This window comes from Empidonax traillii, unplaced genomic scaffold, assembly GCF_003031625.1.
Source record: "Empidonax traillii isolate 1590-97213 ecotype Southwest subspecies unplaced genomic scaffold, ASM303162v1 scaffold524:size468641, whole genome shotgun sequence".
NCBI classification, from domain to species: domain Eukaryota; kingdom Metazoa; phylum Chordata; class Aves; order Passeriformes; family Tyrannidae; genus Empidonax; species Empidonax traillii.
In genome coordinates, this window is record NW_020955717.1 from 97872 (window position 1) to 125526 (window position 27655).

Below are 27655 nucleotides of genomic sequence, written 5' to 3' on the forward strand. Positions count from 1 at the left end.
ATTGTTATCTTATGGCCATTTTCAAATCATATTCCATAACCTTATTAGCAGATACTATACTTCTGCAAATTAGCACACAACAAGAGAAACTATAGTGATCACGTGCTACTTCTTCAGCCCTTTCTTTCAAAGAAAACTGGCTTGTTGCCTCACATATCAAAATAAAAAGCATGAAATTGTCTTCTATTAATGTATTTACCATTTCATATAGTTGTATGTAAAAATTAATTTTTAGGCCAATTAATTTTACTATGTTTTTCAAGACGCTATGGACCAAAAGCAAAAAAAGGACGCTTCCTTCCTAAAATTTAATCTTGATATAACTGTTCCTTTCAACCTAAATGTTTTGCAGACATTTTAAATTTATAATCCAAGGAATCAGCTGTCATTCAAGGTTTCTTCTAGAGATGTTTGTAATCACATTCATCATCTTAGCATGCTGACAAGTTATTTAAAACATAAGTGCTTAGGGTAATCTCTTTACTCACACATATTGGTTCTGATCTAGAAAAAAAAATAAGAATCATAAAAAAAAAATCTTCTATAATCTTCAACTGTGATGGATTACAGATTTTAATAAATGCGTGTCAGTTCCTCTCTCAGACAAAGGCCATATTCTAATTAATTTTTTTTCTTGTAATCCAAGCTACAGACTCAAAAGACACGTAGCCTGCCTTTTCAAACTAGGTCAAGTGTGGAGAAGATGTTATGTATCCCCTGCAAGAAGTAAGATATTAATAAACAACATCAGTTTAAGATTTTCTTTTTTTTGACAATGCTCCAAGTCATGTTTAACAAGGAAAACTTGATTAGTAAGAAATCATAGGTGAGTAGGTTTAAAAAAAAAAAAAAAAAGGCAATTTGCTAATATCAAATATCACCAACTTTTTAGTGATTGTGATGTTGAGATTTAATACCTATGGAAAAGTTTTACAATAATCAGTAATAAGTGATCAACAGGGATCATACAAACTCATTGCTATCAGTACAGCAAATTAGCTAAAGACCTTTGTATGAACTTCGAAGATCAGTTGACAAAAGTTGTTAGCAATGTTTTGGCACAGTGCTTTACCTGGCACAGTTCTTTGCTAAGTCCTAGGACAGTGAGTAATTTCAGATGGGTTGAAATTTTCTGTGGTAAACATTTACTTCAAGTTGAGGAAGGTAAACTTGTTTCTGTCTTAATCGTTCTGAAGCATAAGCAAAGCAGGGCTGGGGAGAAGAGGAGTAATATTGTGTTCTTGCTGTTAAAAACAGAAACAAAGACCCAACTACTAGTTAGTAGTGCCTTGGGTTACAGCCTTAGTTTTCACTATTTCCCTGCAACAAGCCTCCAGTCTGACCATCCACTTCTCACAGGTTTGTTCAGATACAGATATACCTATGTATACATGTATATAATTATATAGACGGGGATGCTTAAACAATCCTTGAAGAATCTTCTTGTGTGCATCTACCGAGAAGTATGCCAAGGTATTTCATATACATGGAAAATGTGTAGACACCCTTTCAATATAACCACCTACGTAAAAAACCAAATCCCATTCTTGTACATCTCATTAGGCTGTAAAAATGACATGAACACAAAACAGAGGATTTCAAATTTATTTTTCAAGCAATCTTGTGTATTAGATACAATTATCTTTCCAATAATATGCAAAGAGAACTGAGAAGTATAATCTTCATACAAAAAGAAGAACAATAAATTCATTTAATTCTAAATGTAGAAAACAAAATGCAGCATTGCACTGGGAAACAGAAATATACTTCGATACAAAATGTTTCAAAAATAGTAGCAGTGTTTCTTGAAGGAAACACTGTAGTGCTCATTCTTTAGTGCTCCAAAAATATCAGATACTTCTAAAAAATTCCAATTTTCTTCGCATACTGCATTTCCAAGGCAGAAAAGCAAGTACTGTGCATGTATATATACAGGTTGTGTATTTGGGAGCTAAGGTAGGGATCAGAGAATTCCAAACTAAAATCCTGATCTCCAAGCACTGGGCTGGAAGGGACCAGCAGATACAAGTATAACTTTAATCCTTAGGTGTAGGCCTTTAATCTACTTGGCAAAGGAGGAAGCAGCAGAGAGCAGAACATTCATTGCATCCATCCTTAGCCCAGCTGCCTACACTAGCCATACAACAGACCAACAGCCTGTAAGGTCAGTGAGAAGTAAAGCAACTTTGTGGATCCAGGATTTTGTCCAATATATGCGTGGCACTGTAACAGAATTAGATCTGATGTATGCATTGCACTTTAACAGAATCAAAATTTGACGTTACAAAAGCATTCAATGGTTTAGTATAAAAAGTCCCTTCTCTTTGACAATAATACTCTGCCTTCATTCTTCCATCTCCCTTTGGCTCCTTTCACCTAGCTGTTTCAATTGCTACTTCATTGTATCTACACAAAGAAAATCCAAATCCTGAGTAGCAAAATTTGGAGATCCAAACTTGAATTATTGTTATGGCTGCTCTTCCTACTGTGCAAAACAACACCTGGAATTCCATGACCTCAGAACTGTAATTACAGCACTATGGTTCTCAGGAGGTAAAAGGCTGTGCTTTTATCAGCAAAGTGCACTTGTGAGCAAAGTTGAAAGCAGACAGCTTCCAGCATCAGTATTCAGCTTTAGAAAAGGGAAGTTCTAGGCAGCTGCACAGGGACCAGTGCAAATGCTATCTGCCCACAGCATCACACCTCACAGACCTAACTGTGAAGTTTAGGCCATGCTTGCATTGCAAAGTAGTGTAGAAATCCCTAAGCAAAAGCCAGAGAAGCAGCCCTGAACTGGAAGGAGGCGACTGCTGCTTTGTTACAGAGAAGCTGCACATGGGCTAAAGTTCAGTTCTGGACTGATGTGACTAAACTGCAGCTAGAGGGGAGCTGGCACATCTGTGCAGCACAGCACTCAGCAGCAAGTGAGCTGGCCCACTGGCAAACTCCCATCAGTCCAAAGTGGCAATGTACTAAGTAGTATGCATAGGCTCTCAAATGAATACTTGAAAAGCCTGACAGCAGAAGGACAGAAGCTAACTTAAAAAGTGGCAATTTAAAATTCTAAGCCTACTGCATTTCAAAGCTGCACAGTCTACTCCCTTTGTAACAGTACTTAACCTGGACAAGGCACACAGTGAAAGTGAAAAGAGTAAATGTCATTTGGAGCAGCTTCTAAGCACATTAACTGTTGTATTTTTGCATTAACTGTAGAATGCCCAACCTAGCTGACCAGCTAAATGCTAATATGCTCTCTCCACAGCACAAGGCAACACAAAACAGCAGGTATTTCAACATATTGCAACCAGTTTCCACTCTGTAACAGGAAAGGGTATGAGAGGAAGCTTTCTTTAAACTTCCTCCCTCCTCCTATTAATTTAAATTTACACTCATTATATAGGGATTAAAAAAATATTAAGATCTAGGTTTGAAATATTTAGGAATTGAACATTTTTAAGACTTAACAGGATCTTATTTTCTAATAGTGCAGAATTTCTAAACAATTTCTTGCATATTGTTATTGTGAAAACATTCAAAAATACTGTTAAAGGGAAAGGAACAATCACACTTAAAATTTTAAATATCACTTCCATCTCCATTGTTCTGAAAAATTTTTACCACATGAACAATAAAACTTCATCAATGAAATTCATTAACTAGACTTTTCCACCAAAACAGAATCCACTAATAGATCCTTCTTTCAGCTTAAATTTGCCTTAATAACCCTAGAGAGTTGGAAGATAAACTATAATAAAAAAAAAAGAAAAATCAAACCCAACCCTTCCAAGATATTTTAGAAAAGATCTAAGGAAAGTTCTGCTTGATGCTGAAACATGCACATGAAAGCTTAACAGTTTTCAGAGGAAAATACCACAATTCATGAGTATCTACAGTTTCTACATAAAAGCAGGTTTTATGGAAGGCAACATCTGTGTATGAAACAGCAGGTGCTGCCTTTAGCTGGTCCAAATTGAGATTCTTAAAGGGGGGAGCGGAGGTTGGAACCAAACAAAGTCAAAACCTGATTAAATCCACTGCTTCCAGTTACTGTTTTATAACACTGCGAGTACTGTACACAATGCCTTCTGCCCGAACACGTTCAAGTATTGGTCCATACACATTCTTCGTCAAGGGTATAACCATGCCTTTGGCAGTTATTTCGCCTGAAATAAAGGTAAATTAAGAGTTGTCACTGAACATCCAAACATGCAGATTAAAAATTCCTGTAAAGAAGACAGGAAGGGTCGGATAAATTCAAACAATATATACATATGTACACTTTGGAAACACTTCATATATGCTTTCTACAGCAGGAAGATACAGAGGGTTGCAATACTGTTACTGAAGTCGGAATAGCCACTTACCATCTAGAACCATCTTAGCAGCAATAGCCGCAGGGTATCCTACTGTTTTAGCCATTGCAGAATGTCCTTTGTTATCCCCATAGACAACCAGATCAATAAATTTGTCTTCCAAATGACCAGAAGGATGCCTGAGACCTATTTCGTTTCTCATAATAATCATATCTCTCTCTCCAGTGCCTAAGAGAAAAGCACACAAACTGTATTTCAGGTCCATCAAGATGAGATTCCTGAGGAGCCAGGCTCTACATATACACAGCATGTATATCAGGGAAGTGACTGAAGGCAAGGACTATTAAGGAAGACAGAATACTAAGATGAAACTAAAAATGTAACTGGGAAAGAAAAGGATAAATTGGAGAAGTAGAGAACATCACAGTACATTAAAAACCTAACATGAAGGTTTATTAATGAAGGTGAGTAAACTAATCTAACTATGGCTGATAAAAGATATGGACTTGTTCCACTCAAACACATGAGAAGAATTTCTCACATACCAAAGGGCAGCTTCATCTCCATGTGCTTTGCAAGAGCCCCCACAATGGAATCTGCTGCTGGAACTGGTTCATCTCCCAGTAAACCTAGCCTGGCAGAACAAATGAGAAAGGCTTATATCATTGCCTATAAACAGCTTCATCTCAGTTTTATAATTTCCAGCTTGTTCAGCATACCAGTTTAACAGTCTCAACATGAACCAAAATGGCTAGAATTGCAAACATTTTAATTTTTTTTTAAATATTTAAAAATCACTGGAACATTGTTACCATTCCACTGCCTCCAGCTGACTTTTGTCCTTTTCCAGTTTGCTAAATACAGCTTCTTTAAGAACATGGTGCTCAACGGGAGGCTTAATTCCAAGCAGTTTGCACATGAGCTCTTTCTGCATTAAAAAAAAAAAAAAAAAAAAAAAAAGGTTCATGAAGACATTTGTTACCACACTTTTTCAGTCAAGGTTTTGAAAACCTCCACTAAGCTCAGTTAAAATTCAGGACTTCTGACAAGACAGATTATCTTTAAGAGAAAGTGGGATAATCTTAATCACAGGGGGTGAGAAGAGTGCCTATCTTTTTGTGAAACACTTTGTGCCCCAACCCTCAGCTGCTTCCCCCTACTTTTTAGTCTTATTCCTTTCTCTGGCAGTACAGAAAAAACATAGAAATCTGCATAAACAAGGAACACTGGGAAGATGTTAGGGTGCAAGAGAAGCCACCTGCAGACCGCCAGAGTTGGGAACTTAGGGATATGATATCTTTCAGTTGATCTAGAAATGGAAAATGTCCCTCTCAGAATGAAGGAAACAGACTGATAAGAGCTCTGGCTCTCTGATGAGAGCTCCAAGGCTCTGGCAATCCTGGAAGTATTACCAAAGAGCTTTTTGAAGATTTTTTTGCATATCTGAAGACCATTTTGTGCTAATTAGATGCTAATCCATCCACGCTTGCTTCATTCACAGCAAGACAAATAATAGAGAGCCATAAGCGAGATATGAAGCAAACAAGAATTGCAGAGTCTCTTTAGAAGCTCAGGTTAGCTCATCTCTTCTGCTTCGCAGGCAGAGGAGATAAAGGGAAACTACCAAGACATAAAAATCTTGCTAAGACAATGTTTGCAGTGAAAGTAATGAACTAATAGTTATTTTCACAGGTTACATAACTCTACTTCTTATTCACTGAGGCTAGAAGGACTAGCCTCAAATTGAACCCTAAAGCTTAAAGTGGACAAAAAATTAATAAAAAAAAAATAATTTCTCATATGGTTGTACAAAAACTCCTCAAGTTTAGGAGAATGAGAACTGATGTAAGTTAATCAGAGCCAAAGAAGACTTTGCCCTCTTGACCTTCTGCTTTCTTGGTTCCAAGAAGACTCAAGACATTCTTCACTGGAAATAATGACATCATCAGAAAAATCCTGTGTTGTCCTCAAACCATTACACAGCACAAGCCTGGTGTCTTTTTCCAGATTAGTGCTTAAAAAAGCACAAAGATGAAGACCGATCTGAATTTTGTTCACCTGAGTAATAAAGTGTTGTTCTCTCAGGGGTTTGCAAAAGGGAAGACAATTTTTCTCAGAAGGCAGACAAACAGACCTGACAAGTAATAAGCTCTCTTTACCCCATATTGAAATATGACATTCCCTGCTTTCTCCACAGAGACAACCAAAATGTTGATTGTCAAATGTAATAGCAGTACCTCAGAGTCATGCCATGCTGCAATAAAGATGAAGTAAGGCACCCAAAATCAAGACAGAAAAGCAGCATAACAGAAGTCAAAAAAAATGCTTGCATGGAGTTATAACAGAAAAAAAAATTAATATACTCCTTTATGCACAATCTCTTATTTCTTTATGTAAGTAGTATGTAAAACAAACTTTTACACTGAAAATCACGAGCCAGTACCAATATGGACACTGCAAACTCACAGCACTGAGGGCCAGACTCTGAGTAACAGAATATTTAAGACAATTCATAAAAATATAGCCATGACTTTGTGTAGCTGAGTCCTGAAAGCCTCCAATGTTAGAGATTCCAAAGTCTCTCAGGGAACCTGTTCTAGCACTATATTACACTCCTGCTGAAGAAAGTGTTCGAATTTCCAGGAACAGAAATCAGAGAAGATCAGGATGCAATACAAGATTCCCGATGCTAAGTACACCCAAGCCTAGCAGTGAGAAAACCATCCATAAAATAGAGAAAAGAAGGCAGAGTAATCAAAGTTACTCACCCAGGTTAAAGGTGGGGTGGTTGAGCTTAGCAAAGGGTAAGGATCTGGGTTAATTAATCCTAGTTTTACAAAGCCTCCCATAGTTTTGGAGAATCCCTGAAATAAAAGAATAACATCATTAAATATAATTAACACTTGAATTATGACAGAAAGGACATACACATTCCTCAGGCCATGGACAAACAAAAGTAACTTAAACCTTGGCATAAACCGTAATTCTGTAGACACGTTATGACAGTCATAAAAGCTTTTTCAAACCTTCAATATGGTTTTAGATTTATTCCTTCATAATGTATATTGACTGAGAATATAATTAAGAAAAAGGAAATCTGAAAGAAAAAAGATTCTGTTTTGATTTCACTTTGTGCACCTGACAAATGAAAGGAAAAAAGTCGATCAGCTAGAAGGCAAACACATTGATCTCTTAATATTTTACTTAGCTGGCCACAATTATAAAGCTTCGGAAATTCAAGATTTCTAGTTACTTAATGAAAAACTTTCTCCATTTCAGGGAAAACCATAATTTTCTGTAAGGTTTTTACATTATGTTTTTCATGGAAATATAAGCAACAGAACTGTAAGTTCAAATTTTTATCAAGTAAAGAGAATAGATCAATTCTTAAAACCACTTAAAACACCACACAAACCCACCAGAATTATTTTTTTTTTTTGATCTTCTATTGATCTGACACCAAATACAGAGCCAGAATAAAAAAAAAAAAAAACACAGATACAGACTATGCAAAGCCCACTGACCAGTTGCCTAAAAGGAGTAAAACTTTTTTTCTGGTTTGCAACAAACACCTGTTAAATACAGCAAGTAAAGCTATATTAAAAAAATGAGATAATTGTTTTCAGTTATCTCTCAACTGGAATAGTGAAGAGCTCATAAATAGCAAGTGCAGAGCTATAAAAGCCTGAGCTTTAAATACACAGTTTTCTTGAAATTACAACATTCATCTCTTGAGGAAAACAATAATTGCTAATAATAACACCAACAACTTACTTTGTATCTTAAGGTGCCTCTCAGTAAAGTGCGAGCTGTCTGAATACCATATGGCTCAGCATATTTTGTACTGTCTCTGTTAGGAAAACCTTCGAGATTTAATCCTGGGAAAAAATCCATTGGAGTAACAGAATCCAGTAATGCTCCTCCAGCTGGAATATTGATAATCTAAAGGTTTTGAAAGAGTAAATAAGCAAGTGTTATTTTCGTGCACTCTTATTCAATTTATTTCAGAACACAAAAGATAAAGTATGCTGAAAAATAGAAAAAACATGCTTAGTGTTTCAGGTGCAAACAAAGGCCCAATCTAAATTGTGAAAGGAGATTCCGCCCCATATGCTCCCTGCTTTTTGGTCAAATCATTTATTATCTTAGGGGTTTTTGTGCAGGAGGAGAAGGCAAATATAAACAGTATGGTGTGGGGTTGTTTCTTCTCTTTTTAAAGATTAAAGATATAAAGTTGCTGCCCATGTGTATCTTTACTTGAGGCTACAAAGCACAGAGAGAACACACTATTGAAAGGAAACAAAAAAGACATTGACTAGCTCTATTATCACTCCCAGCCACAGCCTTGAACTCTTCTTCCTTCAAGAAGCTAATGCCCAGATCTGCTATGCAGCATCAATGAAAACTAATTTTCTGATTTCTGAGCAAAGGGGCAAGGCTTACTTCTAGAAGAAATACTAATGCAATGAAGTCTGCAGCTATGCCAAAAGATCATCTTGTGTTTGCCAGACAAGACAGGTGTGTGAAAGAATCCTACACAATGGTCAAAGACAGATAAGTATTTAGTGGCAAGGAGAAAAAAAATTGCAGAATTTAGTGGCAAGGTTTCCCAGTGCTCTCATAATGAATAATTCATATGCATGATCTAATTTTTCCTAGCAATGGGTGAACCAGATCAGAATTAAATCGGAAACATGTTCACATTTTCCATGAAACTCTCTCATCTTAAACTTTTAACTATGTGTTGTTGCTTTTTAAACAATGATCCAATGTACAATCCTTGAATTTCTCCTTTCTTGCAGTAGAGTACCATAATGTCATGATAAAACATCTCAAAAGATTTCTAAGTTTTGCAGATAAAAAGAGTTAGGTAATTAGCTAAACTTTACAGTAGTTATACAAGGCAGTCTCCTTGACAATTGTAGTAACTACTCTGAGCAAGTGACAGTAGACACAGAATTGTGACAATGGCCTACAATATCTTTGCACAAATCAGTTACAGTCTTTCCATAAAACAGATGTGATGCCATCTGAGAGGCTGCACAAGCAGCAAAACAAAGCATATATAAAACACGTAGAAAAACACAAAACCCATTCAGTATTACAGAATGCACCAAAAGAAAAAGAAATCAAGAGTTCTGCTATACACTGCACAATTACAAAATGAAGCTGTTTGGTTAACAAACATGACTAGATAGAAAAGCAAGTAGAAGAATGCACTCTCACCTTTGTTTCACAGGGCCAAAGACAGGGCAATTAAGTGCCAAAAGCAACACCCAACAGGGATGGAACTTGAACCCAGAAAACCAACTCCAATCCAGTGCTTTAGTCATTAGAACACATTCCCTCCTTGCAATCAGTTTCCACATAGTAAGCAGAATTAAGCTGGTAGCAGCCAGTCGCCATCATGCTCCAAATAATAGGACTAAGTGATGTACGCAACTGCCTTAGGCACCTGACTGACACTGGCTTGAAAGTAAATAGCACCTTAAAAATCCCAATTCCCTCCTTAGCCCAATACCACCTTCTTTGTCAGGCTTTAAATAAAAATGTTCACATTACTTCACCTCTCCATCTTTTAAATATGTAGCAGACTGAACTGTATTCAGCAACACTCCTTGTGGACTCCAGCTGAACTTGTATCTCAGAGGATTGTCAGAATGCTCCGGAGCTGGCAGGCCGCCACAGAAAGAAGTGTAGGATATAACCTGTCAGATTCATCCACAGGAAAGAAACAGTGAAGAGAAGACAAACCAGGATGCAAACAGCACAGAGCTATCCTGCAGAATCCCCATTAGTTCTTAAAATTTCTGTTGACATTATCCCCCAAATGGGCCAAATTAGAAGAATCTGCAGTGAAGAGGGGAAAACAAAACAATTTTACTGAGCAACAGTGCTAAGCTGTCCCACTGCAGACACTGTTCATAAGGGAGAGGAAACCAAAACATACACTGGGGCATGGCCATCTTAGTTGAAAAAGTAAAACGTCCAGCATCTGTCACACTTCAGTTACACATTAGTTGCTACCAAATTCCAAGCACCAGCAAAAGTAAAATGCCCAGAGTCTGTTATACCTCAGCTGGGGTTAACAACTTTGCTAACAGAAATTTTGCAGAACTACCTGTTAACCTTACCGTAGCACCAACTTCTTTTGCTTTGTCAATGCATTCCATTGCCAACATATGGTCAAGACCAGGATCCAAACCCATTTCACTGACAACTGCAATACCAGCAGCTTCTACACTAAAAATAACAGAAATACAGAGCCATCAGAATATTCATTATCCTTTTATTCTGTAAAATTGTCCAATAAAGGCCCAGTGAATTTCCCCCAAAGTAAATTCTGGGCTCTATCAGCAGCTTGTGGAAAACAAAAAAAAACAGAAGTAGATGCTAAAACCTGAACAGTGACAATTGTCTAAGAGCTTTCTAACTTTTGCTTCTCTTACTTCACTGCAAGACCTGTAACATTTTTCTGGTAGAAAAAGAAATTCCTACCAGCTGCTCCACATCCCACATTCTCCTGGACAGTGCTATAATGCAGGAAGGTAGTAATGCAGAGGGCAGCACAGAGATAGTCATAATTGCCCTGAAGAGCTCCTTCAGGTGAGAGGGATTGAAAGGTCTACTTTCCCAAATTAAAAGTATTAGGGTTTCCTTTCTTTTTCCTAATAGTTACCGACACTCCCAGAGAAGCTCACTTATCACCACAAACTGAGGATTTATTTTATTTTCAAAATCACTTTGTGTTTTGACAAATGAGAAGTGCCTTTTTTTCTTTCCTGAAAGCATGCCATGACCTCAGCAAGAAGGAGAGGAGGGCTCCTAAATCTCATCATCTGCAACATTGGTTCTCTATCTGTCTAGCTTTTTCTGTTTTATCTTTTGTAAAGACACAGCATGTACAGTTCTCATTTCACTTGAATGTACTTCAGATTTTCTGGTACCATGACTAAGAGGACCCCCTAGATGAAGCTCCATGCCAAAACAATTTCCAAGTACATGGTAAGTAGGACAACAGAAACATTAGAATAGTTAGAGCTGTCACCAATTTGAGAATAATACAGCGTGCCTATCCAAAAAAAAGGGCATGAAGAAGGAGATTACTGTAGGTACAATAAGCCAAGAATGAGTTTTTATTAGGGGAAGGCAAAGGATGACAAACAAGCTTGCTGGTAGAACAGGAGAGTCCAGCTGCTCAACTTAAACTTCAGATGATTCTGACAGGTCTGAGGGGAGAGAAAAAGGCACAGTAATATGAAATAAGATGATGAATGCAGGAAAGTACATTCCAGTGTTTAGAGCACTAGTATAATGAGGTTGGGGTTTGCACTCTTTGCTCTGCTCTGCCACATGCACCTTTGGGGAAAGGTACTGAGTCCTCCAGCACAGAAAGGAGAGGATTAAAAATGCAGAAAACACTAATTCACACCAAGCATTGCAGGTGTAACAGACTGCAAAATATTCAGATAATGCACTAAAGAAGAAAGCAAAACCAGGGAGATGCTACTGTCACACCTACCTCTCCTGGAGCTCTTTCATAGCTGGTGTTAAGTAGCTGGCTGTTACCAAGTTCACTTTGTTCTCAATACATTTCTTAGCAACGAAAGGATGTGCTGAATAAGGTAGCAAACTACAAATGAAAGAGAATTATGCAACATCAAAATTCAACCACTTACTTATGCTGTCACTAGAAAGACACAAATGTTTTTTGTATGCCTACAAAAGAGCTCAAGTAATAGCTCAAAAAGACAGTCATATCCTGAGCAGGTTCATACCTACATAAGTTAAATGGTACAGCATTCTTATATACACTCAGATCAGGGCACCAAATAATAGGGGGGTCATTCTTGAAACAGCATCTTTTGTCACACTTCTATGTAAAACACAAACCACCGACCTCTTTCCAAAGCCACCTTCTAAACAGGCATGGCTGCAAAACCACACCTGTCAAAGTTTGCATTACAAAGCTCTTGATGAAGTAGTTTGTGAAAGTACTTCATTCCATGCTCTGCATGGAATGAAAACAACACTCATGACATCCATGGCAAAAGAAAGAGAAAGGCAAGGACTATGAAGTTATTTCCTTCCCTGCATCAATACCTGGCATTAATTCTTTCTTAATGGGATATTCAGGAGAAATGGCCAAGGTGTCAGAATTTTGCCTCCTCTTATGAACATGCACATTTGATTCCAGGAACACAAACTGGCCCCTCACACAAATGTTTGTTGAAGGGAGTCCACTTCACTATTGACCACTTCTGAAGAGATGCTGCAGACAAAAACTCTTTTAAAGTCCTGATGCCTTGCTACATGAGAAGGCACTGGCCAGTAACAACTACTTACATTTAAAAATGGCCCCAGTCCTTGGACATTAAAAAAAAAAAAAAGTTACTGTATTGATTTAGATCAGTCAACTAGGAGAAAGAAGCATCATGACTTAATTTTGAGCCTATCATGTTTTACACAGAATTCTGACCTGATCACAAGGTCATGTTTCTTCACCAGAGAAGACAGCTTTCCCTCATGCTTAAGGACATCCATATGAACTGAAGTAACATTGCTGTATTTTTTTGTCAGTTGTTCGAGTTGCTCCTTCATGACAGATACTGTTTTAAAAGTAAAATGCATAAATCATTACCTAAAGATGAATTCAAGTCTTAAGCACACCCATGTATAATTGTGCTATATTTCCCAAAGTTGCATGGATGTTTTCCTTCACTAATAGTTGAAGAGAAATCAGGCATAAAGCACTTTACTTACCCTAAATAGTCAATTTTCTCATCAATTACCATTGTCAAAACAGTTATAACTCAAGAATAAGAATCTACAAGGAATACTTACTCGCAGAAGTAAAGAACCACTCACTGCTAAACTGTGTAATGAGAACAGATTTGCAATTTATTAGCAGCTTTGTGGGAGTACTTCACAAAAGTTTTAACTGCAGTTTTCCTATCAGCAGACTAAGTCAGCACAAATTATTCACACAAAACTACAAGTTATCTCACTTCTTTTCCATTTTACTGAAATATTATATTGTATTGCACTGACTCTTGGGGGAAGATTGCAGCAGAAAAACTGTATGCCCAACATGTTTAAAAATCATGTTTGGATTAGCATCATCCTGCCAGAAAACAACCATTTTCAACTAGTGTAACAATTTATCTTGAGGCCTAAAGTATTTTAGGTCACTATGTAGTACACGTTTGTACACGTTTTTGCCTGGTTCCAAAACAGTTACTTCTCTAACCTGGCCAATTAAATTCAGAGGTGAAGTATTCAATCAGTTTTTGATTGTCGTATCTAGTTCTGCAAAGGCTCAGACTACTTCACTGAAAAGCAAAAAGCTGACTAGAAGTCCAGGAGGGAAAAAAGCCCATAAAGAAAAATTTATTTTTCTTTTTCAGGCTCTGCTTAAGTGAGACAGCAAAACCTTAATGAGTTTCAAGGTCTAGATGAACATGCAAGTTCAAATGCAGCTAACTAACAGATTTAGTAAACAAACACGTGCTCAGAAAAACTTACTCCATCCTTCATTCTATATAGCCATACATTTATAGATCAATCTGTTCTAAAAAGAAATCTTTCAAAAATTCTGTTGCAATATACTGTAACAGAATTCCTATTTACAACGAAGAACAGCTTAATAATTTAAAGCAAAACCAATTCACATCATTTACCATTTTTAACATAATAAAGATAGAAGCATTGTGCTTTAGCTTAGGTCAAATATTACTAAAAGGCCCAGATTCAATCTGACTAGTTTTAATAGTTCCCTATGGCTTAGTCCTACCAATCATGATTACAATAATATTATAACTAAATGGGGTAAATCCAGTCTCTGCCTGTCTTCACTTCCCTCCCATTTTAAGGAAAGTAGAACTGAAAAAGAGATCCACAATAACACAGCCAGTACTTGCCACATCTGACTGATTTCCTGCCCCAGCTCACCACACTGCCAGCACAAAACAGAGGGAACTCAGCCAGAAATAAGGAGTGGCCAAAGAAGGAAGCAGGTGGGGCACAGGGTTATGGAGAATTAAAAGCATCTGTGCCTCTAAGTTGGGGCCTTATTTCCTTATGACCTTTCCACACTCGGGGGGAAAAAAGATTGCTGGACGGTGATTCTTCATACCCTACTAATAAAATTGTGCTGAGAAAAAGTGCTAGGTAAAATCACTTACAAATTCAAACTAAAAAAAGTTGATTACATGAAGGTTTGTTTCCCAATTAAGGTTTCTAACATTTGGATTTAAAGTGGTGTAGCCTGACAGTAGGAAACCACACATGGCACTGTGGTGTGCGTTTTGTGCTGCCTGCACCTAGTTGCCTGCTGTCAAATATTAAACAAGTAATATCTTTGTATCTCTTTCCTTCCGAGTGTGTGCTGTAGAAACTGCATGTTTTTAAGCTACCCAGATAAGAGGCACCTCCTATGTTTGCTCAGTGCTTGGCCAAACAGATCTTCCAGTTCACCTAGTTTCCCTTCCTGCTACTGTATTGCAGGAACTAGATGCAGCCTCTGTACTGGTGGGGGATGTTCACCACACATTGCTGTAATCCTTCCTTGTTCACCAATTCAGGCAGTATTGATAACCAGGGTACAGCTTTCTTAGAGTTCCCCTCTTCCTCCTGGTAAATCTTCTCCCAGGGTCAAAAGTACTATGGTTATCACCATGAAGGGTACCAAAGCCAAGTATGAAAATAGCATGAAGGGAAAAAAAATGAACCAAAGCAACAATAAAAATCAACAGAAATACAACCATAACTTTTAAGCTAAACCACTTCCCAGCAAAGTATCTTTCAGGCAATACAGACTTTGTTTTAAATCTGAAGTGACAGAATCAGGATAAAGTCATCGTTAAGAGTACAGAAACCAGTTACTGAGATCCCCAGCCTGAAACACGCTAAAGAGAAAACCAAAACAGAGGAACAAAGAAGCAGACATGTGGGGCTCATGGGAAGATCAGAGTCTGAAGTTTTACCATCCTGACAGTGGTTATAACAACAGCAAAGAGTTCACTCATACAGATGTCTATAAAAACATTTTCAGCTTCTTGTTATTCGAGACTGAAAACAAAGCCAAACACCAACTGACTGACTAGCTACAAAATCAATCCCAAGCCCAAAGCAGGAAAAAATACTTCTAATTTCCCTACAGGTTACACATGCAAACAGTAAACTTTTAACATGGCTATGTAATTTTCAAAACAATTATATAAAACCAAAATGCTCAAAAATCTATAAAATCCTTTTCTGCTTTGAATAATAACAAAGATTTTCTTTATCTGTTCTCAGAACGACATACATTTATTATTTATGAGAAAGGTTCTGCCACATTAGCAGATTTCAGTAAGACGTAATTTTGTAACAAAAATAAACAAATTCTTACATACCAACTGTGATGCCAATGTTGGAATCTCTAGTGAGATATTCAAGTACAGGGCCAGAAACATACCCAGATCCAAGCACTAAAACCTTCTTCTCATCACCCATCTTTAGTGACTGAGCCTGTTCCCTAGAATGTGTTACAGGCAAAATTAAAAACCACACAGAAGGAAACTGTAAGCTGCTAAGGTTAAGAGAAGAAATATGTTTTAGCAAGTCTACAAATCAAGAGCTCTGTTCAGACCAAGACTCAAGCTCCTAATTAACTGATTCAGGACCATCTAGTACTTCTTCCATTCTTCTGCTGCATAACTTCTAATTTCTTTCCTCTAACATAAACATGACCAATTCATCAACATCTCTTCTGCTTCTCCAATTGTTAATGGCTGTTCATCAAAATTTTCCTCAGTGTTTTCCAATGCCCAAATTTCTGTAATCTGATCACATGAGGACCACCAAGCTGTCTGTCATGCTGGGCTGTCAGAAAGGAATTTCAGTCTCTGTCTTGCTCCCTTTAAATCACAGGTAACTGTTAAAGTATGCAAAACCATTCTGGTGAAAGTGTATTTTGTGTAAGTTATACTAGGTTCATATTGGTCCATCATAGGAACATGATAGTCAATAAAAGCCAAATAAAAGTTAATGCCCAATTAAGAAATCATCATTGCAGACAAGGATTCAGATTTGCAAACCATCATAGAGTGTTTCAACCAAACTACTACTACTCTCATAAATAAATATAAGCAGATCTCCAAAGTTTGCAACGTAAAGGAGGGTATTGTTAGCAGGTTCTGCTTTTCCATCAGCTAAGTGAACAACACCAGTGAACAAATAAACATCACATACAACACACAGATCTGCAGAAATATAAAAAATCTGCCCACAAAAACCCCCTTTGGAATGAAGTCTCCAGATTCTCAGAGTAGTTCACACAAGACCATGCAAGGGATTATGGAGGAAGAAAAAAAAATCAGATCATTGCGCTGTATGAGGAATAAGAAAATTCGCTATTGAGACAGCCTCTTGAGGGGGTCTATCAAGCAGCACATAACTGAAGTCTTTGAGAAGCAAGGAGCATGTTACTTTGTGTGGAAAATGCAACTATAGTTCATCATACACAAGTTCATAACCACAAGTCTCAAAGCTGCCTGAGGAAATTGGAGAAGTTTGGGATGCAGAAATCAACACACATTATGCTTTTAGTGCATAATGCATGCAGTACTTACAGTCAGACCAATTTAAACTTTTATATCATGTACAGTGCAGCTGTCATTGACCACGAACATGAAGACAGAGGTACCCACTTATTGTCAAATTAACATTTTTCATAGGTAAACTATAGATGCTTGTAAACAGCGGGGAGCAAGGGGAAGGGAAGGGATATCTATATTGTTTATGTTTTTGTTAGCTTAATCCACTCAATGATACCACTGGCAGATAACTACTATGACAGGGTTTGGACAAAGTGGTAGCTAAAGCTGTAGCTACAGGAATGTAATGAAAAGTCTGAGAGTCTCACAGAATCTCCTGAGTACATTCAGTCACAGAACAACGCTACATAGCACAGCACTTGAGCCATACAAGATGTAACTAGATTCAAGGTATATTTAAGAGCCTTTTGCTTTCAGCTATTCCTTTCAAATGACTGTATGTTACATCCATTTCAAAAGGACAAGGAGTTACAGAGTAATACTGGTATGTGGCTGTTTTCTGCAGCTCTCTAGTAAAAAAGTTTTTATAACTCAAGAAAGAGAAAAAATTACAGTTTTCCCAACTTCAGTAGAAGTTATCAACACATGTTAATGTTTTAGGCAATGTGCATGAAGAATTAGGGAAATCATCAAGCATCAAATTTAGACACAATGCAATATAGATGCATTCCACTAAAACACGAGCCAATAAAAGCAAAAGTGGAGACAGAATGCAGATGGGGGAGGTTGTTTTAAAAGCTATAAATTACCTGCTCTCTCTCAGTTTCTGGATATATTGATACTTAGGTGTCAGTGAACCGTTGGATGCAATCACTGCCTGAAAGTATATGAAACAAATTTTGAGGGTTTTATGTATCTATGTATTTCAAAGCAGAAGAAGACAAGAAGAGTGCCAAACTGAAAAACTTACACCTTGAACAACAGATGAGTAATTCTGTTTTTCAAGAGGTTCTGAGCCTTCTGATAACAGCTGTGGAGATAAGTTATTTCAAATCAGGTCATTTATTACCCATTATTTTTTCAAAGTAAAACATCAAGATTTCAACCAACATTTAAATGCATGCAACAATACCAATATCTTATAAATCTGAAATTCTTCTGGTTACAATAATTGTCACTTGACTTTTAGGAAAATATAGGAATTCAAACAGTGGTCTGACTGTAAGTGAATGTTGGGTGTCCAAGAAAATCAGATTTAGACATCTACTGCAGGGTAAAGAAGCAGTGAACTACCTGCCAGAGCCTGTTTCCTACTACAGAAAGTGTTCTTGACAAATCCCTAAGACATCCAAGTCATTGATGTCTCATTCATATTGTGTTTGAAAGGATTGACTTCAAAACCTTTTTTCTTTTTTTTGGAAGTACAAAGTCAGTTATGTTCTACAGCAGATTCCAATGTATACAGGAGACCAGAAAAGCAGCAAACAAGCAGACCAAAGTCCAAGTCTTTTACCTTCCTGTTGGACACATAGGACCTTACCATCTCTTCTATATACGGGAAAAGCATATCGCCAAAGTACTCAGTTGCTTCTATAGGAAGCTGAGCTGGCAGATTGTCAATGGAACACATCAGAATCCCTGAGCCTTCCACACTGAAAGAGAGAACACAGCGCTTCTAAACTACTTCTTGGTAACTGAAAAATACCACCTTTCAGAACTGTTCTAAGCACATGATTTTTCAATATAATGTTTCACTGTACAAATTACATTGGAAAGCAATAAAAAGTAAGGGCTCTCCCACCTGTCATGAGTAATATGCTGGTCAGCATCATACATACAAAATGGATTATCAATTGTTGTACACTCCGTCATAAATTCTATAGATCCTCCAGTGTCTGCTGAAATGTCACATATTGCCAGAAGTCTAAAGTGATTAAACAAAAAAACAATGGAACAAGGCATTATATAAATTACTAAGAAAGATAGGTATAAAAGGCCACAAGTGAGCAGAAAATAAAAGAAATGTGAGAATATGTATCTGACTTGTAGCTTTGCTCATCTTAACCAATTTAGAAGTCAACTAACACAAACAATGATATCTGGAAATGTAATGGAAATCTGGCCCTACTTTAGTCATCAGATTTGCATACACATCAACAGAACTCATATTTTATGTGTAACTTCTGAAAGACTGGGAGAATCTGTTCATCCATCATCTTTTCTCTCTAAGCCATGTGCTGCCAGCACCTCTCATTCATTATCCATCTGCCAATTCCCTCGAGCAGTCCCTGAGAAAGAAAGGTGTCATGAGTGGGCAGACAAGAGATAAAGACTCGATTCTTCACCAGAATACATGTCCTCCCCAGTTCCATGACTGAGCTAGCCTCCAAGAGAACTATTACACAGGGCTATTACACAAAGGATGTCCCCCAGCCCCAGTGAAAGGAGACTAACCATTGATTTGCTCCCCACACTCCACTCTTAAAGCTACACAGGTTTATGAACATTTCCACTATGTGTGGCAGAAATAAGAAGTGTTAAGGAACAGTTAATTGAACTTGTACAAGCTAAATGACATGGTAGGAAGAATTTTCCCAAAAACTCTGCTCAGGCAGAGAAACTTCTAGCAATATTGGAGCAGTAGGTACATTCCCAAACATCACACTGTTTGTATTGGATTATATACAAGGATCAAGGGCAGAACTACCTCTGCAGAAAGACAGCTGATGCCTGTCAATCATTTCTACTATGATGTTTTCAAAAACTCCAAACTGTGAAAACAAGACTGCAAAGCACAAGAGAACAAAAGCACAATCAATGTGGCATTGAAAAACATGCAAGAAGAAAAACGAAAGAAACATAATTACTAAAAGCTGTGGTGAAATTGCCTAGCGTTATGCCTTAATCATGGTGTTACATGGTAAAATGAAGCATCTTACTTGTGTGGTAACTCAGGACAGCCCTCTGTTGCACCATCAGCAGATCTAATTGGCACCAGCAGCTTCTGAGTATCCTGCCGACTTAGCAAGCGAGGAGTATGTTGCTCCCAGTATATGCCATTAATTAAACAAGTTGTGTAGGGTGCAACCTGCAAAGAAAGTTACAGATGCCTGATGTTCTTATCTAGTACTTTAGGAAGCTAAGAGCACCTGATCTAGCATTTTAAGTTAATGCTCTCTCAAATGATGAATATGCAAAAGTTTAGTAACCACTAACACTCTATAGAAAACCTTTCATAAATGCGATGGTTCGGACAGAACAGAAGAGATGCTCACATCAATGTGAAAGCGAGAAGTGTAATTTTCTGGATGTTTTTCATAGTCTACTGGATCATATATTCCATCACGTTTCCGTACAAGATGATGGTGACGACTTAACACTGTCCCATAGACTTTTCTGAGGTCTGAAGTTAAAAAAAAATAAAATAGCTGTTACACTTGCACAAAAAGGGTTCCAGTGTTTTCAAACGCTTTGTTGTCACAGCTTACCTCCAGATCTGGAAACTTCCTTTAACTCATGTGGTTCCACAAACTCACATGGGAGGGCGTTGAACATTTCTTGAGCACCCTGAAACCATGAAGTATGATTCAGAATAAGCAGACCATAAATGTAATGTAACACTGCTTATTTGATATTTGAAAACATATAAAAATGCCACACACAGTTTGACAGTCGTGCCAGAGAACATCTTCAGAGATGTACACACTGTTTCGCATACACCCCTGCTTACCCAAAACCAAGCTGAACGGGCAGCAAGAAATTTACATTGTTCCCCACTACTGCAGACTGCCTAATACACAATCCAATGCCTGGTTCATATTTCTAATGGCTGAGCTGGGAGGCCTCAACTCAGCCACAACAGATGGTTTAACAGCCACTCTGAGGAGCAGTTTCTCTTTAGGGAAGACCCCTGAAGCCACTCCTCATCAACCAGGCTAAGCACTACTAGACAACTTCCCCAGTGAGCTGTGATCACAAACACAAGCCTTTCAAACACACCATCTTTTTGTCTAGAAAGGACACATTTATGTGGTCAGTGATTTCACTTTATAGATGGAGCCTTGTTAACTGATGTTTGCTGTCAAAGCCAGGAGTAAGCCTTTTCCCCATTTCACAGAAAATGGCTTTAAAGTCTGGCAGGCCAATTCAATGCTATACAGATACAAAAGGTCAGCGAGTATTAGAAAAAATAACTCTTTCCCCATTCTTTAATTGGGTGCTTCAACATACCTTGGAAGCCCAGAGTCAACAGAGACAGAAATCATGCAGGGGGGAAAGGAGAAAGAAGCAGCAAGATTTAATCCATTTTTCACAATAAGAAGCTAGTGTGTCAGCCTTGTCAGGCATGATCTCACCTTAAACATTTTCGATTATGTTTCTTAAAAAATCTTGCTAGAAAAGGAAAATGTGAACTCCAAGCAATCAAAATAAAGCCACCAGCCCATTTAACCTGATACTTATCAAATGCCAAGGATTTCTATTAACAATAATATGGCATTTCATTTTGAAGACAATTCTTACCTTAGAAACATTACCAGTGCCTGTAAACACAAATGTTAAGGGCCCCACTGACTTTGGCATCAATCCCAGTGAAATTTCATACCCAGCATCTCGTACTGCTTGCACAGCCTGACTGCTATTCCTGTAGTTGTGTGCCATCCCAATGTGCTGAAATCAAAGGCACAAAACCATCAAGATGTTTGCACACATTTAAATACAGATAATTAGCAGATGCCCAAATGTCATTTTGCTAAAGACAAATATATACACATATACTCTTACCATGAAGGGAGTGTGATGTCCCAGGGCTAAAAATCGTAAACCTAATCCATGTAGAATGTTGATCATTCCTGTTGTTTAAAAAAAAAACAAACAAAAAAAAAAAAAACACCAGACCATCAGTGTAAATTACAAATACGCAGTTAGAAACTGAAGAGACTGACTGAAACCTAAAATCACCCTAGATCTTTTTCCCATGTTTTAATATTATGCTTTACTTTTAAAGAAAGTCTAATAAAACCAGAGAAGGAGAAATTCAACAGCAGTCCATGACCTTAAACCTCCTCTAGGCCCACCTTATGCATTTCAGTACTATTTAATACTCAGATATACTTTTATGAGATGCATCCACATCACCAGATTCCAAAGAAGGAGATAAGAGAGTCTTCTGAAGAAACAGAGTTCAAGTTCAGTAGAGAGGAATGAGAACCACGCCCCACAAAAATAATTGTAAGTGTATAACAGAGTGACAAACAGATGCTGTAAAGCTCTCAGGACTGACAGCAGCCTTTTATTTCCAAAAACCTAGTAAGTTGATCTCTTGATATTTAGTCTGCTCCAGATTAGTTCAACGGACAAACAGGACTTCAAGACAACATAAGATATCAGATTTGTCAGGAATCCACAGGACTATTTGACGTGTAGTCTCATGAAAGTAGGAGGAACAAACCAGAGTGGAAAAAAGCTGTTAAAAGCAAGAATTAAAAATGCAGTTAAAAACACACTGCAAGCCTCAACTTTTAGGAAATACAGAACAACCAGAAGGATTACAAGAAGTTACTTGTTGCAAGCCTGCCTTTGCTTTATGCACTATACCTGCTACACCAGCCCACTTTCCAAAGGCCACAACTCGCATTCCTTTATGATCGACCATTTTTTCATAGTCAAACAGTCGAATTTCCTGAAAATACACAGCAAACTGAGAATCAAATTTTTCAGTGAATGCAGTCAGTGGCCCATTGCTCTCCCAGGAACTACCTTTTCACATGCCTTTGTCATCCTTCGTGATAGAGGTTGATGGGTAATATAAGAAAGGTAACCAAATCACAACAAGATTGAAGTATAAAAATAAGAACATTATGGTTGTGTTGAATTCTTATTTTAAAGAGTCTCTGCACTGCCCGTGCCCTCTGGCACAGACCTTGCCAATATGCCACTCCAGATGCTGCAGGCCCATTCATATCCTCTGCCAAAAGGTTGCTCCTTTCTGCGTGAACTGCCTGCCTTCCTCTGTAACAACCAATACACACTCCAGCTTAGTGCTCAGATAGAAAGAGCTCCTCTTGAGCACACCACGCTCACAACTCACCTGCCTTATGTGCATGAACAGAGTAATGCTGCAAGCACAAGATTCTCTGAGCAAGAAATACTCATCTTCAGGAAAGGATACTAAAAACAGTCTTCATCAGCCAAATGCGCTACCAGAATGCACATGCTGAAAGTAATTGTACTAGGCAGCAAGCTCTTGATCACACTTAAGCACTAGGTTCAGTTTCCACCTCATAATAGCTGCCAATGGTCTTTACTATGGCACAATTTACCTGTCTTAAAATCTCATCCAGAAGGGGCATATTTGCCTCTTGGGCTTTAATAGTGTGAGAGAAGAAGGCATAGTTCTTTTTAGGGATTAATTTGTCCTCTGGAGGCCTCTTCACACCTATTATCAGAGAAGCCTCAGAAATATCTTCTTGAATGATGGCACCTGCTTTGATGTACTCCTAGCAAAGAGAAAAATCAGAGTAAATTTTTCTGTGCTTTTTCCTATTCAGATCTCAGCATATAAGCAACTAAAGCGGAGGAAAAGTTGATAATTCTACAAAGCAGAAACAAGTTACTGCATGTGATATATTCATAAATCTCTTTGATAAAGAGTTATCAAGTATCAAATTGAAATTCCATGCTATTATCCTATTTTACAAGGTCAAACATAATTATGTGTTATTAAAATCCTTCATCTTAAATTTAAAAAATACTACAAAAATTATATTTTACTAAATTTAAAGTATCCTATGGTATTGCAGTAATGAACAGTCTTTTATAATGTGCTGAAATACTTGGAAATAATTTAGAGAAAAATGACAAATTAATCTGAAGACTGATGACGTGATTTTATAAAACTGTATAAGGCTAAGTCCAAGCTGAAGAGCAACTTCTGAAGGAATGTTTTTCCATAGTATGATCTGTGCTTTGGTGAAAACTAGCACTGTGCCCTAATTAAAAGGTGATATGTCCAAGTGATAACTAATTCCCTACTTATGTTTCAATTTTTGTTTTCTCAGATATCTTACAGCTGAGTATTACTGCTGCTACAAGAACTGTAAAAGCTCTCTGTCCTCAAGCTAACTGCGCTGAAGGAAAAAAAAAACCCTCTCTTCTCATTTTACATGAGGAATGGGATTGAAGCGAGAATGGGATTCACCAGATTTGTTCTTTTAAAAAAATATGGGTTTTTTTTTTTGCCTTCATACAAACAGAAGACAAAAAACACCAATGTTAAATGAATTCGCAAACTTCTACTTCAAGAACACCTAGAACTTCTATGGAGACTGATGACAGGACAAGAAATTAATTAAAACAATTCCAAAACACCACCCCTGTGTTAACATTACATTAAAAGGCTAAACAAACAACTTCTTTTTCTTTCTACTAGCACATAATGATTCCTCATTTAACAATAAAATTTACATGTTTATGTTTTATTTCTTCATATGTTTTCTCATTAATAGCCTCTGAGTATTATTTTTCCTGTTCTATGGTTAATATCTGAACTATGGTTTTGCTTATCTCTCTCAAAATGGGACCTTACCTTTTCGTGGATGGCTCTCCGGTTTGATGGCTGCACCAAGACCTTATATCCCATCTTAGTCAATTCCTTAACATGCTTTGGTGCTAGAGGTGCTCTTCTTTCCCATGCATTAACATCTTCTCTCCTGATTGCCAGCACAGACTTACGATGATGCCAACACTTAGTATGGTGGAACACACACCTACCATTTGTGTGACTAAAGGCTCGGAGCATGGTAAAGCCTGATGGCAGCAAAAACAAAGTAATAAAATAATACATGTACGTGTATGATTCAAATATTTTTCTTGCAAAAGTTCTGGTCTCCTCTAGCATCTGCTGTAAAACACAAACCAGATACTTTATGCTCTATTTACACCCTACTTTTGTGAGACATGAATTTACTTTCAGTGTACTTTTTTGCATCTTGGTCTGGTGGAGTGTCCTTACAGACAAATTTTCAATTTCACTGATTGCTTTTACTACTGTAAAGGAAGGCTTTTAATGTGTTCAATTCAGCAAGTTTTTAATTACAAGGTTTAAAAAGAATGTTGGAAACTTTAAGTTACCAACTACATTCATTTGCCACCATAAACATGCAAAGGTCAAATACTTATCAAAGGCTTGTATCACAAACAGTCAGAAGTAACAAACATACAGAAAGAAGGCAGGACACAGGCTATAATGCAAGCAGTTGATTAAAAATGAAAACCCAATATGTAAGACCAACACTAAGTATTTTTACATAACTAATTCTTACATAAGCCAAAAATGGAAGATAAGATCAAGACTGCAACTACTGTTCAGCAGTCACCATATGTGTGGCCAGGAGCCCTAATGCAAATTTTATGCAAAATGGAAAACCTTCATAAGGACAGATTCCCACTGCAGAGGAATATGCCTTTGTTTTCTGTCTCCTCCTCTTCACTACCAGTGAAGCATATGTGCCACTACTTAGGTCTGCTGTAAATACCAGGGGCTCTGCTCAGGTCCAGCACCAAATATTAAGGACCCTAAGGAGTTCAAATACTTATGCAATTAAAAGATGTGGATCTCAAAGATAGAGACTTCAAAAATGTGAACTTTGTTTCCAACTCAGTCTTAACTGATAATTACATTAATCTCTACATCCAAATCGCTTGGAAAATCCTGTTCGTCCTCATGCCTCAAACTTGTAAAATCTCTATACACCTAAAGACTTAAGAGGTCCTATTTAACTCCAGGCTTGCTGAAACAGAAGAACTGGCACACGAAAGGAGGCATGAACAGAAGCACAGAGTCTGTGCTGCATTAGCTCCAAATGCGGTCTTCCTAGGATCGCTAGATATGCCTACCAGCAGAGGTTACTGTACAGAACTTGGAGTTATTTTGCGACACCACTTTTCAGTATAATAGGAGGATCCTCAAAGAGCATGTCAATACCTCAAAAACGAGGAAGCCTTGACACGCCATGTCACTATAATTGCACACTAAAATGTAACAATAAGAGCAGCTCATACCAATACACTGTATCTCATACCCAAACCTGCAGTGAAGCAAATTTCCCTCACACGGAGGCGTCCCTTAAGAATAAAAGTGCCTCTTGCCAGGGGGAAGACAGTGCGAGTCGGGGCCGTGAGCAAATAGCCTGGTGATCTCTGGCAGGCCAGAAGCTCGTCTGCATGCCTGCCGGTGTGTGCTCAGGCTCAGCCACAGAGATAACCACATCCCGTTGCAAAAGTGAAAGTAACTTCAGCATTCCAAGCCTGCAGCGCTGGGCAACTCTCCCCGGCCTCCCCAGCACGCCGAGTGACGGCGGGGCCGCACCGCGCCGGTCCCTCAGCGCCCGTGCCGGTTGCGCTTCACCCCACCCCGAGCATCACCGGGACTGAGACAGCGCCGAGCAGCACAGCGAGGGGCCTCCCGCCAGCAGGGACGACGCGCGGGAGAGAAAAAAATCCCATGGATAGCGACAGCGACAGGCAAGGGAGCGGACTCGGGCACGGGGAGAAGCGATGTGAGAGGGCAGCACCGGCCGCGGGAGGGCGGAGGGCACCGGGCAGCTCTCGCTGACACCGGGAGCGCCGGACAGTGCCGTACCTACCTCGGGCAGCGGGGCAGCGAGAGGCACGGCCGGGCAGTCCCGACCCCTCCTCCGGCCGATGTCCAGCGGCGCCACCGCCCCGCGCGGCAGCCAACCGCGAGCCGGCCGCGGGATACACCTCCCGCACGGCCAATGGCCGGGACACCGCGGCGTCACTTTCGCCGCAGCCACGCCCGCCCGGCGCCCCCCGTTCCTGTAAGGCCCAGCGCTTCAAGGAAATTCAGGAGAAATAAGATATTTACTGGAACTGAACAGGAACCATCCCGGCAGCTCAGCGGAACATACTGAGGAGGAGGAGGCGCTGCGCCTGAACCTAATGCTGCTCGGATCATGCTAGGAGGAGGCACTGCGCCTGAACTTAATGCTGCTCAGAAAGGAGAGGACTTCTTTGGCCAAGAGTGTCAGCTGTGAACATTCCGTGGGAATTTGGAACCTTTGCCAGGCCACATACCTCTCCAGTGGGAATGTTACACAGATGCTCTCCCCTATGTCACATGTTCTGGTTTGGCCACTAACCAGATGTTTAGAGCACTCTACTAGTAAGTTGAGGGCTGTTTTGAAAGTTGCAGTGTCATTCAAAACATTGATTTAAAAGCACATGTCTGAAGTGTAAGCACTATCAAATTGCAGTTTCTAAGGTGAGCCTCTTTCAGCTTTTTATATTGGAATTTACTATCTGTAAATGACTGCTTATAACTGAAGGGTCGCATATCTGAGTCACTACTGAATACCCTAACTACTGCGATGGTAATTAAAAACTTTGTACAAGTTCCTGCTGTCCATTTTGAGGCCCATGACACTATCTAGATGCCTACAGGATTGGTTCCTGTAGATGAGAAGGATAGGTTGATTCCTAGAGTGTTGTGCAGAATTGGGAGCCCCTGGTGGTCTAGTGGTTAAGGACGTGGCGCTGTCACCGCCGAGGCCCGGGTTCGATTCCCGGTCGGGGCCCCTCCCCGGGCAGATGGAGCTCGTTAGCCCTGTAAGGCAATCCATCTACGTCCTGAGGACCTCGCTGCCACCGTCCAAGCTCGCTTGGCCCCGGCAGATGAACCTCAGGATTAAAGGGTGGGCTCAGTTCCGCGCACACTGTGTCTCACCTAAAAAATCCAGTGCGCAGGCTGGAAGGTGTAAAGACCTTCCCCGGTTCTTCATTCGC

At 38.8% G+C, this 27655-nt stretch overlaps 1 protein-coding gene across 2 annotated transcripts; it reads right to left on the reverse strand.

Annotated features, from left to right (window-relative positions):
• Positions 1 to 1589: 1589 nt before the first annotated feature.
• Positions 1590 to 26597, reverse strand: AASS (aminoadipate-semialdehyde synthase). 2 transcript variants are annotated; one of them, XM_027897006.1, is made up of 24 exons: positions 26497 to 26597; positions 24438 to 24658; positions 23173 to 23349; positions 22448 to 22532; positions 21635 to 21702; positions 21374 to 21520; positions 20341 to 20419; positions 20128 to 20255; positions 19792 to 19940; positions 18654 to 18776; positions 18393 to 18504; positions 17823 to 17882; positions 17662 to 17729; positions 15710 to 15831; positions 12793 to 12922; positions 11836 to 11946; positions 10448 to 10556; positions 9881 to 10021; positions 8088 to 8255; positions 7082 to 7177; positions 5126 to 5241; positions 4859 to 4947; positions 4365 to 4541; positions 1590 to 4163 (listed from the first exon to the last, which is right to left on the reverse strand). In XM_027897006.1, the coding sequence occupies exons 2-24, from the start codon at positions 24648 to 24650 to the stop codon at positions 4045 to 4047; spliced, it is 2787 nt and encodes a 928-aa protein (XP_027752807.1). In that variant the 5' UTR covers positions 24651 to 24658; positions 26497 to 26597; the 3' UTR covers positions 1590 to 4044. The 2 variants fall into 2 exon arrangements, with proteins under 2 accessions (XP_027752807.1, XP_027752806.1); XM_027897005.1 differs by lacking the exon at positions 26497 to 26597 and having other exon boundaries at positions 24438 to 24764.
• Between the last annotated feature and the right edge of the window lie 1058 nt (positions 26598 to 27655).

Coding starts and splice junctions, on each gene's coding strand:
- AASS (XM_027897005.1), bottom strand. CDS start 24,749: ATGCTAGAGGAGACCAGAACTTTTGCAAGAAAAATATTTGAATCATAC. Junction 18,505..18,653: donor CAGCATATTACTCATGACAG/GTGGGAGAGCCC, acceptor TCTCTCTTTCAG/TGTGGAAGGCTCAGGGATTC. Junction 10,557..11,835: donor ATGAAAGAGCTCCAGGAGAG/GTAGGTGTGACA, acceptor TGTTATTTTTAG/TGTAGAAGCTGCTGGTATTG.